Here is a 16081-nt window from a genome sequence, read left to right as displayed (position 1 = left end):
ACTCCAGGAATTCATGGATCCTCCCTGGCTGGACCCTTCCCTCCCCCCTCACCTTCCCTGTGCCACACTCCTGGTAGGATGCGGGAGCTTCAGACAGACACGGGAACCCATGGACATCCCCAGTCCTCACAGCTGGACCCTTCCCTCCATCCTCACCTTCCCTGTCTCCTCCTGTAGCATGAGAGGAAGCAGGAGCCAGACTCCAGGAATTCATGGATCCTCCCTGGCTGGATCCTTCCCTCCACCCTCCCCTTCCCTGTGCCACATTCCTGGGAGGATGCAGGAACTTCAGCCAGACCTAGGAATCCATGGACACCTCCAATCCTCACAGTCTGGATCCTTCCTTCCACCCTCACCTTCCCTATCCTACACTCCTGGGAGGATGGGGGAGCTTCAGCCCGACCCAGGAACCCATGGACATCCCCAATCCTCACAGTTGGACCCCTCCCTCCATCCTCACCTTCCCTCTTCCCTCCTGTAGCAGGAGAGGAAGCAGGAGCTGCAGCCAGACTTGAGGAATTCATGGATTGTCTCTGGCTGGATCCTTCCCACCATCCTCACCTTCCCTGTCCCTCACTCCTGGGAGGATGCGGGAGCTTCAGCCCGACCCAGGAACCCCTGGACACCTCCAATCCTCACAGCTGGACCCCTCCCTCCACCCTCACCCTCCACCACGGCCCCTCAGGATGTGCTGCCCTGATTTTCCAGGCACAGCCACCATCTCCGTGTGCTTGTCCTGCCATTCCCGCTCAGCTCCGGGCAGCACAGGGAGCTGCTGTACATCCCTTTCATCTTAAAATGTCACTTGTCCCCCCCCAGAATCCCGCAGAATGTCGCTGTTTTGAGCCCAGGAAACACCGGGTTGGGTCCCCAGGAGGTTCCACAGAAAGGTTTGTTCCAAGCCTAGACTTGAGTCTTCTTGACACCTTTTGTTTCCCTCGTCAGAAAAATGTCCCGAACAGCAAAAAGCTCTTGATTCTGTCAGGCTCAGAGCAAAGTCAGCCCTGCACAAACCAGCCAGGGGGGGATTCTGAATCCTCCCCCAGAGGGAGTTTTTTTTCTCCCTTTCCTCAGCTGGAGGAAAAGGCTTTGTTTGTCTCCAAGATTCCCTTTCCCTTCACGTCCCTTATTCCAATATTTGGAAACAACACCCTTTTGCAGCAAAGTTTTCTCTCCTTTCTGTTTTCTTCCCCCTGAGAGGGAATTATTTGCTCGAGTGGTCCCCAGGCAGCTCCAAAAACTCCATTTAGGGACCAAACTCTCTCTTTACTGGGGCGAGGGACCAAGAGCCTGTTGGGATTTTCCTCCAACTACTGGAAGCACCAGAAAAGCATTGAAATGTGATTTTTTTTTGGCCAAGAAAAGGCTGGAAAACTCAAAACCCTCCATCACCTGCTCTGTTTGGCCACTGAGATGCCAATCACCCCCCAGCACATCACTGTGGGTGGGTGGAACCTTGCACCAGCACTTCTTCTCCTTTGATAAACGCTCTGAACGCCCCCAAAAACCCCAAAACGTTTGTGAGGAAAAGGGAATAAAATAAACAAACCCAAGTCTCAGCACTGGGAGAGCCCACAGAGGCTGGCCCAGCAGAGGAATGGGTGGGAATAAAACAGTGAAATAAAGGAGGAGGAATCAGTGTAAGAGGAATTATTAAAGAGGTAGAAAAAGCTGTTAAAAAAAAAAAAAAAGGGGAGGGGGGGGAATCAACCCTCTCTTGGGGGGCGAATAAAAATGCTCCAGCAAAAGTAGGGCATGTGCTAAACAATAAAAGGGATGAGACAGATGATGAGGCTGAAATGGCTGAGATGCCGAACTGCTTTTAGAAATCTGCCTTTATCAAGAGAAATGTGGAAAAGTGGTTTGGACAATTAGGAAGTAACAAAAGGCCTCGTAAAAATAGCTCCGGGGTAGGGGGGGAGGAAGAGAAACACTCAGGAAATGGGAGCGTGTCGGGAGAGCATTAAGGGATTAACTGGTGGAGGGGCTGGGAGTAACTGGGAGGGACTGGGACAGCGCTGCCAGCACGGACTCGGGGCTCTGGGAAGCACTTTGGGATGAGAGGGAGACAAAGATCCCGTCAGACAAATTGTGGCCTCTTCTTTTTCCCTCCTCTTTTTGATAGCGGAGGCGAATTAAAGACGAGTTCTGTGCGGATATCGGGATGTGCTCCCGGGGCTGAGAGGGAGGAAGGATGGAATTAAATGAAGGAAGAGGGGGTTAAAATGGACAGTCCGAAAGGAAAGTGCTCCTCGAGGTAATTCCCTGCTGGGCTGGGATTGCAGGGAGAGCACCTGGATCTCGGCATCCAGGGGCAATTCCAGGGATGGGGGCTGCCCAAGGATGGGAGACACCGAAGAGAAGGGGGAAAAAAAGGAGCAGAACACCGGGCAGAGTGGATTGTCCTGGTTTTTCTTGGAATCACAACACATGAGCTCTCTCCTTTCAGGCTGGGAGCAGGAGATAATTCAGGGAGAACTGATGGATCACACGGGGCAGTGCCAGCTGAATCCACGCAGGAATGGTGTGGAGGAAAAGCCACCACATCCCTGCTTCTCTTTCCTGTTGCTCTGGCAAAGCAAATCCACCCTCCCAGGACCACCCCAAATCCAGCCTTTCCCCCAAATCCGACTGTGTCCAGCAGCCAACAGGACAAATGAGCACGGGGACATCCTGCTGCCCTGCCCAGCCCCCAGGATCCGCATCTCAGGGGTGATTGGGGATGCTCCAGCCGCCCAAATCTCGCCTGGTGGGCAGCTCCAGGCTGGGGAGGAGCTGGGGAGTGGGAGAGCAGGAAAATTTCCCCGCTGGACCAGGAACAGCCCGGGGCTGGGGTGGATCTGGTCATTCCCAGGGGTGGCATTCGCAGCTCTGACTCAGCAGCCCCATCCTCATCCTCCTCCCGACCCATCCCAAACCCTGGTCCAGCACAGGAAGCACCTGGGCAGCTCCTGTGCACAGGGAAAAGCAACTAAGAGTGAAAAAACCAAAACCAAAACCAAACCAAACCAAACAACAAAAAAACCCAAACCCAAAACCAAACCAAACAAAAAAAAAAAACCACACCAAAAACCAAAAAAACAAACCACAAAACAAAACCAAACCAAAAAACCAAACCAAACAAACAAAACCAACCAACCAACCAAAAAACCACAAAAAAACCACCACCACAAAAAAATCCAAAAAACAACAACAACAACAAAAAACCAAAAAAAACAAAAAAAAAAAAACCCAAAAAACCCGCACCACCACCACCACCACCACCACCACCACCAACAAAACCCAAAACAAAACAAACAAACAAAAAAAAACCCAAAACAAAACAAAAAAACCCCCAAAAAACAACAAACTTAAAAATCCCATGGAAAAACCTCGGGATGACGCTGGAATGCCAGCATCGCCGAGTTTTCCGGAGTATTTTTAGCAGCGGGTTTGGAGCTGGAGGAAACAGCTGGATGAACTCTGGCTGCGGCAGGGAGAGACAGGAGGTGGGAGCCGAGAGCCCCGGTGTTTTCATCGCGCTTTTCCTTCCAGCACCCTGAGTCATGCGATCGGCAGCTCCCCCTCCCTGGGAAACGGGAGCCGAGCAGCCCCGAAAAAACCGAGCCCTCCCCTCGGCAGAAGGGTGACAGAAATAGGTCCCCGCTGCTGCGCTGCCAAATGGAGCCGCCGCCACCCGGCAGCCAAAATTCCCCCCAAAATTCCCCCCAAAATTCCCCCCAAAATTCCCCCCAAAATCCCGGAGAGCTCCGATCCCGCCCCAGCGCATCCCCGGGGGGGCACAGGCGAGGCTCAGCCCCACACTTGAAGGATGGATTTTCCTCCTAATTCAGGGATTTAAACAAGAGGGTTTGTATTTTGGGTTAAATGATGGTGTATTGCTGGGTTTAGAAGGGTTTGGGAGAGGAGAACCCCTCCTGTGTTTGGGGAAGATGGATCCCTGCTCAGAGAGGAGCCGGAGCTCTCCAGCTCCGGGCTTTGATTTCCTCCCCAGGAGTGGGGACAGGAGGTGACAACAACAAAGCAGGGAGAGGATTCCTGCAGGGCTTTCCTAGCCACTGGGATGGGACAGGAACATCCCCAACTCCGGAGGATGCTCCAGTTCCACTCACCTGCTCAGCCCCAAAAGCAGGAGGGGATCATTCCGATAATGCCAGGAATATTCCAGCCTGGGTTTTAGGGAAAGAAAAGGGAGAAAAAGCTCCTGAGTGAACCCCGGGGCCTTCACCCACCCTCTCCCCTGCTGTGGGCTCCTGTGAGAGGCTGCTCCAGGCTGGAACACCCAACCCCTGCCAGCCCCAAGGTGGGAATGGCAAAGTCACTCCCCAAGGATGGGCAGCAGAGGAGGACTCTGAGCTCAGCCTCCAGCTGAGACCCCGGGCAGGCCTGAAAATCCAGCAGGGAGGAGAGTCTGGGCTCATTCCTGCCAAGACTGATGAGATTGGTGGGATTTTTGGCCAGGTAAGTGCTGGTGTCCCACTGGATCTGGCTCCCAGGGATTCAGTGCAGAATTAGGACATGGGGAGATGTGAAGTGATGAAATCTTGCACGCGGTGGCCAGAATGGAATAAGCTCCGTGAAGATTTATCAAGTCTGAGTGTTGGCCTGCAACTTCCCAGAGTGGCTTAACAACTTCTCTGGGCACGTTTTGTTAAAAAAAAAAGGTTTTAATAATGACAAAAATAACAAACATCATCAAACAAAAAATGTCAGGCGAACACAGTGCAGAGAACACTCTTACACTGACTAAGGCAGTCCAAAAAAGCTCCTCTGTGCTGTCCCTTTAGCACTTGATGGTCTAGGGGGGCTATTCAGCACCTTGCCCAATGAAATAGGCACCAGGCTTTGGGGTGTATTTCTAAATCCCAGTCAGGGCTCCTGAGCTGGCACTGGGCTACTTACAATGAGAAGGTTATGGAAAATTCTAGATTAACTTCCTTACATGTTCTAAGGTAAGCTGAAACTCTTTTCCTCACACAGAAACACCTGCTCGAGTGTGGAAATGCATTGGTACAGTGAAGGGTGACCCAGGAGGGACAGCCTGGGTTGTGCCAGCTCCAGAAAGACAAAAAAAAATTGGAGAGGGAATTTTTCTGGAATGTCTGGGCTCAGGTTAGTCCTGGCACAGACCTGAGCCCATCCCTCCTCTGAGCTGGGCCCATCTGCAGCTCCAAGCTCGATGCAAAGAGCAAAAACAAAACAGCCCCATTCATCTCCCAGAACAGCTTCTGGGGGTGCTGCTCCCATTCCAGCTCGGTGCCAGCACCAGGCCCTGCTGTGGGAAGCAAACAGGATCCGGAGTCGCATCCGGGGGTGAAATTCCTGGGATCCTTGGCAGGGCAGGGAGTGCTGGCCCCGGGCCAAGCAGTCAGATGGGTGTCTGGCACCACATGCCATTGCTGCAGGAGGTAAAAACTTCATCTGCAAGTTGAACAGGACCAAATCTGGCTAAAAAAAAAAAGCAAAAATGAAAGGATTCTGCAAGTAAAATGTTGGAATTGAGAGGTCACCACAAGGGGATTGGCCTGGGAGAGCCTTTGTCCTGTTTTAGCATCACTCCGAGGTGCTGGGCTGAAGGTTTGACACCCAAAGGAGCCAAAAATGCTTCCTGCTTGAAGCTGGGCCTGGGAGAGGGCTGGCTCCTGGGAATGTGCATCCCGGGAGCAGCTCTGAGGAAAAACACAGGTCAGCAGAGCCAAAAATCAGAATTATCGAAATTCTGCCTGTGCCTGTACCAAAATTCGAGCGCCCTTGGAGAGCTCAGCCCCTGCTGCCCCTCCAACCACCCCACCCCACCTCAGCCAGCTCCCACCGAGGGCTTTGTTCAAGGAAAAAGGTGCCCAGCCTCATCCCAGGGAAAAGAACTTGGGATTCATTCCCTTGCTGGAAGAGTGAGAGGGAGAGAGCCAGGGGAGTGGAGAGGAGCCACCCGAGGGGAACAGGCTTTGAGCTGGGGAAATCTTCCCAGAGCTTCCCAAACCCAGAGCCCCGGGGTCAGGGCAGTGCTGTAAATGGACCTTGGATGTTCCATCTCCCTGGACAAAGAGCTCAGGGATCAAGTGGAAAAATGATGACTTTTCAGGAGAAATAGAACAGTGGGGACGGGAATAGAGCAGGAGGTCAGAGTGATGTGAAGCTCCTGTTTTTTCTGAACCGTGCAAAAAGGGTTTTTTTTTTCCCAAGAAAAGCTGGCTCTGCCAGAGGTTTGGGCAGTAAAGTCACATTTTCTGCTGCCCTGTGGCACACAGGAGGTGTTTGGAGGGTTTGTGAGCAGTCCTTGATCCATCAGCTCCCCCAGACCCTCATTTTGCTCCTCTTAATTAACTCAGCTCTTCCCCTGCTCACAGTTCCAAGCTGCTGCTGCTTTTCCCTCAAACATTTGGGATGCACAGCCACGGCTCCTCATCCCTTTTTGCCTCCCAGGTCTGCAAAGGACACGCAGAGAAATGTTTCTGCTGGCTCGGAGGCGGGCAGGGGTGGGAAGGGGAGGGAGAATGCGATGGTGATCCATGGAGAAAGTGTCACTGCGGGGTGGGAATTGTCCCCTGGGGGGCTGGCAGCAGCTCAGAGCTTTGCTGGGAGCCCTGGAGGCTCTTGGAGGAGGGAACCGGGATCTGGGACACTGCAGATGGGCTGGGGCCTCGGGATCTGGGAGCTGGAGCCGTTCCCCAGGCATCAGCGATCCCAGGAATTCCGGGGAAGATGGACAAGTTTTCCCATGTCCATGGAAGGAGCAGCTGTGGCCGGAGTCTCTGTGGGTTGCATTAACGACTGATGCGCCTAATTATGCCCTTAATTGGCACAATCCGGGGATTTCAGCCCATTTCCTTGGGGCAGCAGCTCTTGGGAGGCAGCTCCAGCCCCGCTTTGGAGCCTTGCTGCCCCCCAGCAGGTCCGAGCTGCGCTGGAGGACTCGGTGGGGTTGGATGTTTGTCCATTTTCCATCTTCCACCCCTCATTTCCTGGGAGCCTCCGGGAAGCTGAGCTTCCCAAAGCCATCCCAGGGCAAAACAACAGCAACAAGCTGGATTCTCCCAGAGCAGCCGTGTGAGGTTTTCATGGAGACCAGATCTTTTTCTTTTCCAAAGTCAGAAAAACAGGGCTGGAAGTGGGAGGCGAGCAAAGGTCTCCAAGAACATTTTTTCCCAAAAAAAGCTTCTCTAAATTCACCAATAAATGACAATTTCGTGGCTGCAGCGGAGAGAGGGGAAAGGGATCTTTGTCTTGCATAAAATTTTCTTTTGGAGCTTGTTTTTCCTGGGAGAAGATGGAGCTTTTTGGGGGCAGTTTCCCACAACCACATCCAATCTGATCTCAGGGTGGGGATGCTGGCAGCAGCTGTGGGGAAGGATGGAGGCATCACCTCCTCCCACCTGAATCCAAACTCAGCCCTTGCACTTTCCCCATTGAATGAGGACTTGAAAATTCCCTTTTCATCTGCTTTGGTGCAGTGGAGGAAAGCTGGGATGGGGGGATGTGGGATGGCCCCTGCCCTTGTGGTGTTTTTTTTCAAAGTGAGCTCCACTTGCCTCGTGTGAAAAGGACACAAAGAGTCAGCTTTTGCCTTGGGAAGAAAGTGTTCTTTTTTTAAAAAAAACATATATATTTTTTTAAAAGAGGCCTGTACAGCTTCAGAATTCAGTAGGATGGCTCAGGAGCTCTGGAAATCAATGAGAATAGGAGAGTGGAGTTGGTGCTAACAGACTGCAGAGCAGGGTCGAGGAGGGTCTCTCAGACCCAGCTGGAGCTTTAGCATATTTTCATTTTTCCTCTCATCCTGGCAGGCCCTGAAAAGGAATCGGAAAGGAGCTGATTCCTCACCGAGAGGAAAAAACTCTCTTTGCAGCCAGCGCTGGGAACTGGAGCCTGCTGGAGATGGGGGGAGATCACCACGGTGCCAGAAACCCCCGGATCATTTCCCGTGTGGCAGAGCCTCGTGTCCCCAGCCCAGGGCACGGAGATTTGCAGGGGTGACACGAGGAAGGGCAGCACCTGGAGCTGCTCCTGGCGCCACCCAGCCCCTGGAGCGTGGCAGGAGGCACCTCCCACGCCGGGAGATGCCGGCGGAGCTGCGGCACCGCTCCTCCACCCTCCCTCCTGCGCCATCTGGCTCTGCCAGGCTGAGCCCTGGGAGGCTCTTCCCAGCTCTGCTGGTGGCTCCTCATCCTCGGCAGGACGTGGGAAGGGCACCAGCCCTGTTGAAGGTGAACCTGCCAAGGTTTGACTCTGGATTGTCACCTCTGTGAACATCCCAGATCAGCCCCACATTGCCAGGGATGGCCTGGAGGCCTTGGTGGCCACTGCTGGGTCATTCCCAAGGTTTTTTGGGTCTCCATATCCTGGGTGCCAACCCCAACAGAGCCTGGGGCGTCCTGCAGAAGGCTGGTGGCCAAGAGGAGCAACATCTCAGCAGCTTCTTCTTCTGGGGGACAGGGAATTGTAGTTCCTGGTGGTGGGTGCCCAAGGGAGCTCTGTCCAGGGAAGGGCAGAGAGGAACCACCACAGAGTGGCCAAAAACCCTGTTCCCAAAGCTCTGGGTCGTGGCTGAGCCTGGAAGATCCCAGCTGAAAAGCCCAAAGTGCTGTGCCCGTGGCAACCCCATGCAGATTGGGAAGGAGGTGTTGGAAGCTGCCCTGGAGTGAACTGTTCCCACCCTGGTTGAGCCCTGGAGCTGCTGAGGAGAGGGGAAAACATTGCCAAGCCCTAAAAAAGCCCAGCTTTACTCCCAAGGGATGGTTTGTGCAGCAAATCCAGCACTGGCAGCGCAGCCTGGCATTTTGGGGATACAGAGGAGGCTTTTCTGGAGCATGGTTAGGAGCAGGTTCCCCAGGCTCACAGGACTGCCCGGTGAGAAGGAATGATTGGAGAAAGAAGGAATGGTGGCTGGAGAAGAGAGGGATAGTGGATGGAAGAGAAGGAATGGTGGGGCTGGAGAAGGAGTGGCTGCTGGAGAAGGAATGGTGGGTGGAAAAGGGATGGTAGCTGCAGGAGAAGGAAGGAATGGTGGCTGGAGAAGGAATGATGGGGCTGGAGAAGGGATGGTGGCTGGAGAAGAAGGAATGGCTGCTGGAGAAGGGTTGGTGGCTGCAGGAGAAGGAAGGGGTAGTGGGTGGAGGACGGGATGGTGTCTGGAGAAGGGAGGAATGGTGGCTGGAGAAGGGATGATGGCTGGAGGAGGAAGGGATGGTGGCTGGCGAAGAAGGAATGGCTGCTGGAGAATGGAGGGACGGTGGCTGGAGAAGGGAGGAATGGCTGGAGAAGAAGGAATGGCTGCTGGAGAAGGGATGGTGGCTGGAGAAGGAATGGTGGCTGCAGGAGAAGGAAGGGATGGTGGCTGGAGAAGGAATGGTGGAGCTGAAGAAGGGATGGTGGCTGCAGGAGAAGGAAGGGATGGTAGCTGGAGAAGGAATGGTGGAGCTGAAGAAGGGATGGTGGCTGGAGAAGGGATGGTAGCTGGAGAAGAAGGGATGGTGGCTGGAGAAGAAGGGATGGTGGCTGGGGAAGGGATGGTGGCTACACCAACCCCAGGTTCTCAACCACGCCTCTCAACCCCCCTCCAGAGCGGGGCCCACCAGCCTTGCTCAGGTTGAACCCACAGCATCTGGAGCGCCCTCATCCTTCTGGCAGCTTCCCGAGTGCTGTGGTCCCCTCTGGAGCGGCTTTTCCCCCTGGAATGATTCCCAGCCGGGCTGGGCCCCGTGTGGCTGCCCGGGAGGAGCAGGGCTGTGTGGGGGTGTGTGCTGAGGACGTGTCTCCCTGAGAAGCACGAGCAGATGGTGACTCCGTTCCTGGAGGCTCCAGAAGCCACAGCCATTCATCCCCAGGAATAATTTTAGCCACAAAGCCTCCAACGGCTGCTCCCTGCTAAACACACACAGGAAAAAAAACCCCGAAAAACCAAAACCAAAAAAGCTTTGGAAAGCATCAGCATTCCTGAAAGAGCGGAACAGTGGGAGGGATGGAGAGCAATTAAGTCAAGCAGTTAATTGCTAACGAGTGGTGGTTCTCTAATGGGTGGAGGAGCGTTCCGTGGCTGCTCTGGGGGGGACAATTCCACCCCTGTGAGCTCACATCGAGTGAATTTTCTGTGCTCCTGGCCACGGAGCTGCAAACAACCCCTGTGACAGGGCACTGGGAGAGGGGCGCATCACCCTGCACTTCCAGGCTCCCATTCCCCTTTTCCCAGCTGAGAGAGGCTCTGTGCTCGAGTTCCTCATGGATTTTACCTCCATGCACAGGCTGAGACAGCATCACTCCTCCTGCTGTGCCCCAAATCCATCACTGTGCCCCAAATCCAGCTTGGGGGGGAAGCAGGACAAGACCTGGGTCTGCTGTGGATCCCGAATTTCCCCCTCCAGACACAGACAGGGGTCCCTGGGCACGGGCTGGGGCTCTGAGGATGGGCACAACCCCCGCCACCATCCCCATCCAGTGGCCAATTTACCTCCCTAACGAGCCACAAGGGCGTTTTCCCACTGCTGGAGCTGAGGAGGGGCTTTGGAGCACCCCCTGTGTTCCCAAAAGCTGCAAAACTCACCATAACAAAGGGAATATCAGGGTGCTCTGGAGCCAATCCCAAACCTTCCCAGATTCTCCAGGATCCATGGGAAGCAGCACCTTCCACACCAAAGGCACCAGCAGCGACCTTGGCCCAGCCTCGACCCCGCTGTCCCCTCCAAGGGTTAAGGCAGAGGCTGCATGGGCTGATGGAGTGAGAAATTTCACTTTGCTGGGTTTTTTTGTGGTTAAAAAAAGCACTAATTCATCCTAAATCTGCCTGAAAGAGCCTTAAGTGGTAATACACCGATAAGACGACTTTATTTGGCTTAGCATTTGGGAAGTTTGATGTGTGCAAATGGGTGAGGAGACCAAAAGGGACTCATTTTCTCCCTCTCTTTTAACACAGGGAGCTGCCTGGCCTCCCTCCTGCTCTGCTGCTGGCAGGGTTGAGATATCCCAACCTTTTTTCCCCTTTTCCAGCAGGGGATTATGGCTCAGTGCAGGGTGGGCTCCTTGTTTGGATGATTTCCCCACAGCCTCCCCACGATCCAAGGATTTTTTCCATCCTGCTGTCCCTGGGTGCTGCAGCCCCAGAACCATCCCTGAGCCTCTGTGGGGTTTTTAGGGTTTTCCTGGGGTGAATCAGGGCTGGATTCCAGGTACCACTCCAGGAGTCCTGGGGAAGAGACATCCCCATCCCTGGACTTCAGCATTCCCATCCTTCCCATCCTTCCCTTCCTTCCCATTCTTCCCATCCTTCCCATCCTTCCCATCCTTCCCATCCTTCCCATCCTTCCCATCCTTCCCCTCCTTCCCCTCCTTCCCCTCCTTCCCCTCCTTCCCCTCCTTCCCCTCCTTCCCCTCCTTCCCCTCCTTCCCATCCTTCCCCTCCTTCCCCTCCTTCCCCTCCTTCCCATCCTTCCCATCCCATGAGCATGCTAACACCCTCAAAACAGTTTATTTTTATCCTATTTTTAACCAATCAGGTTTAAACATGAGTTTTCTACTGTCTTGCTGGACCTATCCTAAGTTAAGATTGCCATACTACAATATTCCTAATTTCTAACACAAATTCTATGCATAAAGCTCTATCTGTTCCATCTAGGAATGTTCAGCAAGGCTGCATTGTTTTTGTGATGTCTAGAGCTTGACTAACTTTGCAAAAGGTTATTCTGCTGAACTTTAATCTAGGTTTTAGGTCCTTCTCTTACTACTTAATCCAGTCTCTTATTTGCTAAAGGCACCTGATGTATTTTCTACTTATTTAAAGCTAAACTCGCATTTCTACCCCATTTCTGTGTGGATTTATGTATTTTAGTTTCTCTGAAGGTTTTAATTCAGCCCTCACACCTTGGGCACCTCTGGAGGATTTGTGTCCTGACACATCCTCACCTGAGCAAAGCAGGAATTCTGTTCCCCGTGGAATTTTGCTCTCTGACCGTGCTTGGGGCTGTGTTGTCCCCAAGTGTCACCAAGCAGCTCCTTCCCAGCCCACCCTGCCCTGCTCCTCCCAGCCCAGCTCTTCCTGTCTGATCCCCCAGCATGGGAGGCTCTGATGTGAAATATCCCATTCCATGGGAGATTCCTCATCCTGATCCCTCCCTGCACCTCCAGGGCACTGGGACACCTTTCCCTGTGGCTGACAGGGCTCCCAAAAACCTCTTCCCAAAGGTTATCAGGGCTGGGAAGAGAGGGATCAGAGGGAGCAGGAGAACAAACATTGCCAGGCCTTGGAGACACAGCCAATCCTATAAAGGTCAGGGATCCCATAAATGAGAGGAGAAATCCCAGGAAAACGCCCCTGCTCTCCTGGAAATGGCTGGAGCACAGGAATTGATGGATCTCTCGTCACTGGTTGGTGTCTGGAGGTGATTTTTGCTCCCTATCCCTAAAAAAAATGGTTTTTGCTGCTCCAAGGGATTTATTTGGGTTGAAGATGAACCCGTGGATGGGGTTTAAGTGTCAAACCCTGAGCTCCTGGGCCAGCACCCGGGGTGGTTTTTTGGGCTCCACCTTTACCCCTGTGTGGTTTATCCTGGATGCAACAGCAGCAAGGATTTGGAATTGTGGAATTAACCCGTGTCAGTGAGAGTCCCTTGTTCCAATGTCCAACCCACCACTGGTGGCACCAGTCCAGGAATGTGTCTGGGAGGAGCTGGGGTGTTCCATTCTGTTGCTTTCAAATCAGAAATTTCACTTCAGGACACTCAGCTCCCTTTGGATTGCTTTGAAGCGGGAAGTTCTGGCATCCTTTCAAATGGATTGATGGGTTTTAATTGTCTGAGATTAAAAAGAAAAGGGTGGACGAGCCCTAAAATTATGGGGTTTTGGGGAAAGTGTGTAAAACCCCTCAGCTTTCCCACTGCTATGGAAGGGAATGTCCTTTCCAGCTTCCCTCAATTGTTTTTTTGGGATTGCAGTGTCCATGCTGAGCATCTGCATCGGGATCTGGGGGTCTCTCCCTTGGGATGAGCCCACAGACCCAGGGAGAGCAGGGGAATGATAAAGGGATGCAGAGCAGGCAGCTGCTGAGAGCCAGCCAGGGGAGCTTCATCCTGCCTTGCCCAGTCCAGGAGGAATTTGGGATGATTTCCATTATTCCTATTCCATTTAGCTGAATAAATAGAGGGTTTAAACTCATTTCATTGTGCGCAGTCAGCTCACACAGCCTAAAGCAAATCAGGGTTTTTTTGGTTTGGGTTTAGAGGAAGAATTTGCCACAGGAATTTCAGGAGGTTTCTTGCCCTTTCCAACCGCTTCATGTGGGGAACTGAGGGGAAGTATAAAAAAATCTGGGGAAAAAGATGAAAAAAAAGAGAAAATAGGATATTTTCCAAGGATTTACAATAAAATTTCATTTGTTCTGGGCTGGTTTCAGATCCCTTTCATTGGAGATGTGTTGGGATTTAACGGGATCCAGTGTCCTATCCCTGCTCCAAACATTGGGAACACCAGGAGGGAGCAGCACCCTTTGCCTCAGACCTTTTCCAGGGGTGGATTTGTGCTCATTCCCCGGCTCCCCTTTCCCCAAAAGCTGCTCCTGAGGTTTGGCAGGGATGCAGAGGCTGCTCTGTGGTCTGGAGGGTCAAACCAGGCATTCCAGGGAGCTCTGGGATCATCCAGCAGGAGCTGATGCCTCGCCAGGTTCCTCACGTTTGTTTACTGCAGCAAAGAATTCATCTCCGCAGCTCATGCTGGGGATTAATTAATGGTTCTGGCTCCTGTGACCCTGTGATTAACTCATTTGCACATAATTGCTGCAAGACAAAACCATGGATTAGGAGCTTTTCTCCCTCCCCACCTCTGGGGGGACTGAACAGTCAAAAAATCTTGGATATTTGGATTATGGAGCTAAATCCAGGTTTTCAGGACCCTGACAGGCCTCAGGATCAGCTCCAAGCAGGAAAATCAGATTCCATGGGAGCCCTCTCTTGCTCTGGGAAGCTCTGGAAGGTGGTTTCCATCCCATCCTGGGTGGGCCCAGCAGGAATGAGAAATAACTTCAAATCAAGCAATTAATTCCTTAATTTTTCTCAAGCTTCAGACGTCTCCAATTGCCAGTGGGTTTTTTTGGGGGCACTGAGTTTGTTTTGTCTCTTCATTTTTTCTTTTTCGTCGTCTCCCTCCTTCCCCTCTTGACTGGCTCTAATTGTGTCATTAGTAATTAATGACTTTGGAGGCAGACATTTTCTATTTAATTAAAGGAAGAAAAGGCCTCGTTCCGTCTCTCAGCACGGACAGGATTTTCCTGGAGCAATTTTACCCCTCCTCCAGCAATCAGGGAAGGGGCTGGGGACATTTTCCATGCTGGTGTTTCCCAGTTTAGAGATTTCCCCCTCCCACCTCCCCATCCACGGCCAGGAGCTCCTCTGTGCCCTGGGAAATGTGAGCTGGGGAATTTAACTCCGGGAGGGATGCTCAGAGTGGGAATTCCCATGGAAAAGGAGACCTGGATGGTGCCAAACCCCCTCCAGATGTGGCTCCTCTCCACCAGAGCCCATGGAAAAGGCTTCAGGCTCAGCTGGTCCCCTCCAAACAGCTGGAAAGCTTCACAGAGGAGGGAATTTCATTTCCCACTGCCCTGGAAAAGGCAGGGAGAACCTGGAAGTGGAGGGGGAGCAAGACCCCAGTTTTGTCCCCACTGCTGGCTGGGGAGAATTTTTCTGGCATGGGGACGCCCAAATCTTCCCTCATCATCCCAAATCCTGATCTATCTCCTGCAGGATCCACCGTGGCTGCAGTGAGGACCCTCTCCCTGCCCTGCCCGGTGGGAAAACCGCCCTTCTCATCTCCTGGGGGACAAGGATTCCATGGATCTGCTGCTTCGATGCCTTCAGTTTTAATTCCATGTATTCCAGGCTCTGTGCTGCCCAGGGGTGCAGCTCTGAGCTCAGTCAGGCTCACTCAGCTCTGCACAGAGCAGGGACACAAAACAAATCCTTTTCCTGCTGAGGACCAAGGACAACTTTCAGCCCAACAGCACAAACAAGGGTGGGCTGGAGGGAGGAACAAGAAGGATGGGACCTCACAGCCTGGAGCTGGAATTGGACAATTAAACCCCAATGTGCAAATGGAACAAAACTTAGAAAAATGTGAGACCTCGTGACCTGTTTGTCCATTTTGTGACCATTTTGGGTCCACCTTGGGTGCAGCCCTGGTCAGGCCCTGTCCTGCCCAAGGTGTGCCCTAAAGGCCTTTCAATAAATCTCTGCTTTATTCTCCAGCTCTGCCCAGTCTCTTTTCCAGCCCAGCCTTCCCAAAGCATCAGCTCCATTTGTCATTGCTTGTGGGAGCAGGGAAGAACTCTCCAGAACAGGAATCGATTGCTTGGATGGCCCAAATCACAAATTATTCCTTCGGTGGCTGCACCTGGACAGGACGGATGGCTCCAGCTACTGGGAGAACTGGTTTGACCCCAGAGAGGAGGAGGAGGAGGAGCATCCCTGGGATGAAGGGAATGTCTCAGGAGAGGGCGGCAGCCTCACGCCTTCCCTGTGGATCTGCTCCTCAAATTCCTTCCTTTTGGAGCAGCCAGTGGGAAGAAAAGCTGGGAAGGAGGGGGACGATGCGGTTCTGGGAAGGATACAGCAAAACACAGCGGGAAAAGAGAGATAATTGGCCCTGAATTAGCAGGGAACAGCTCCCGGCGCTCCTGCAAACAGCTGGGAACAGCCACCTGCCCGACAGGCAGGGAATGAGGGGGGAATAACCAACCCCCTGCCAAGGCAGCACAAATGTCAGGGCAGCGCGGAGGAACCGCTGAGGAGATTTCCTGACATCACCCGACATTCACTGCCCCTCGCAGGAGATGGGCTCAGCCCCTCTGCCTGGAAAAGATCCCAAAGAAGGGGGGGTGAGGAGAAAAACCACGGGAAATGGGAGAGCAGGGAGTTCCAGAGGGGAGGGAGAGCCAGGGATGATCCCATGCCCAGCTGGGAGCCTGGAGGGGGTGAGAGCCGCTGGAATTGTCCCAGGATGCTGAACCTCACCTTTCCTGCTGGTCCCGGACTGAAAGGAGGGAGGGGAGGGAGATAAGGAGGGGTAGGAGGGAGATAATGAGGGGTAAGAAGTCGATAATGAG

At 53.1% G+C, this 16081-nt stretch overlaps 1 protein-coding gene across 1 annotated transcript; it reads right to left on the bottom strand.

Moving 5' to 3' along the window:
* Positions 1 to 2020: 2020 nt before the first annotated feature.
* Positions 2021 to 3711, bottom strand: LOC134554395 (uncharacterized). The gene is made up of 2 exons (XM_063404939.1): positions 3372 to 3711; positions 2021 to 2951 (listed from the first exon to the last, which is right to left on the bottom strand). Exons 1-2 carry the CDS (start codon positions 3545 to 3547, stop codon positions 2201 to 2203), a joined length of 927 nt encoding a protein of 308 aa, XP_063261009.1. The 5' UTR covers positions 3548 to 3711; the 3' UTR covers positions 2021 to 2200.
* Positions 3712 to 16081: the final 12370 nt, after the last annotated feature.

Source organism: Prinia subflava, chromosome 8, assembly GCF_021018805.1.
Source record: "Prinia subflava isolate CZ2003 ecotype Zambia chromosome 8, Cam_Psub_1.2, whole genome shotgun sequence".
In the NCBI taxonomy this organism is placed as follows: Eukaryota; Metazoa; Chordata; class Aves; order Passeriformes; family Cisticolidae; genus Prinia; species Prinia subflava.
The sequence above is the reverse complement of the archived record's forward strand: the minus strand, read 5'-3'. Positions and strand labels throughout refer to the sequence as shown.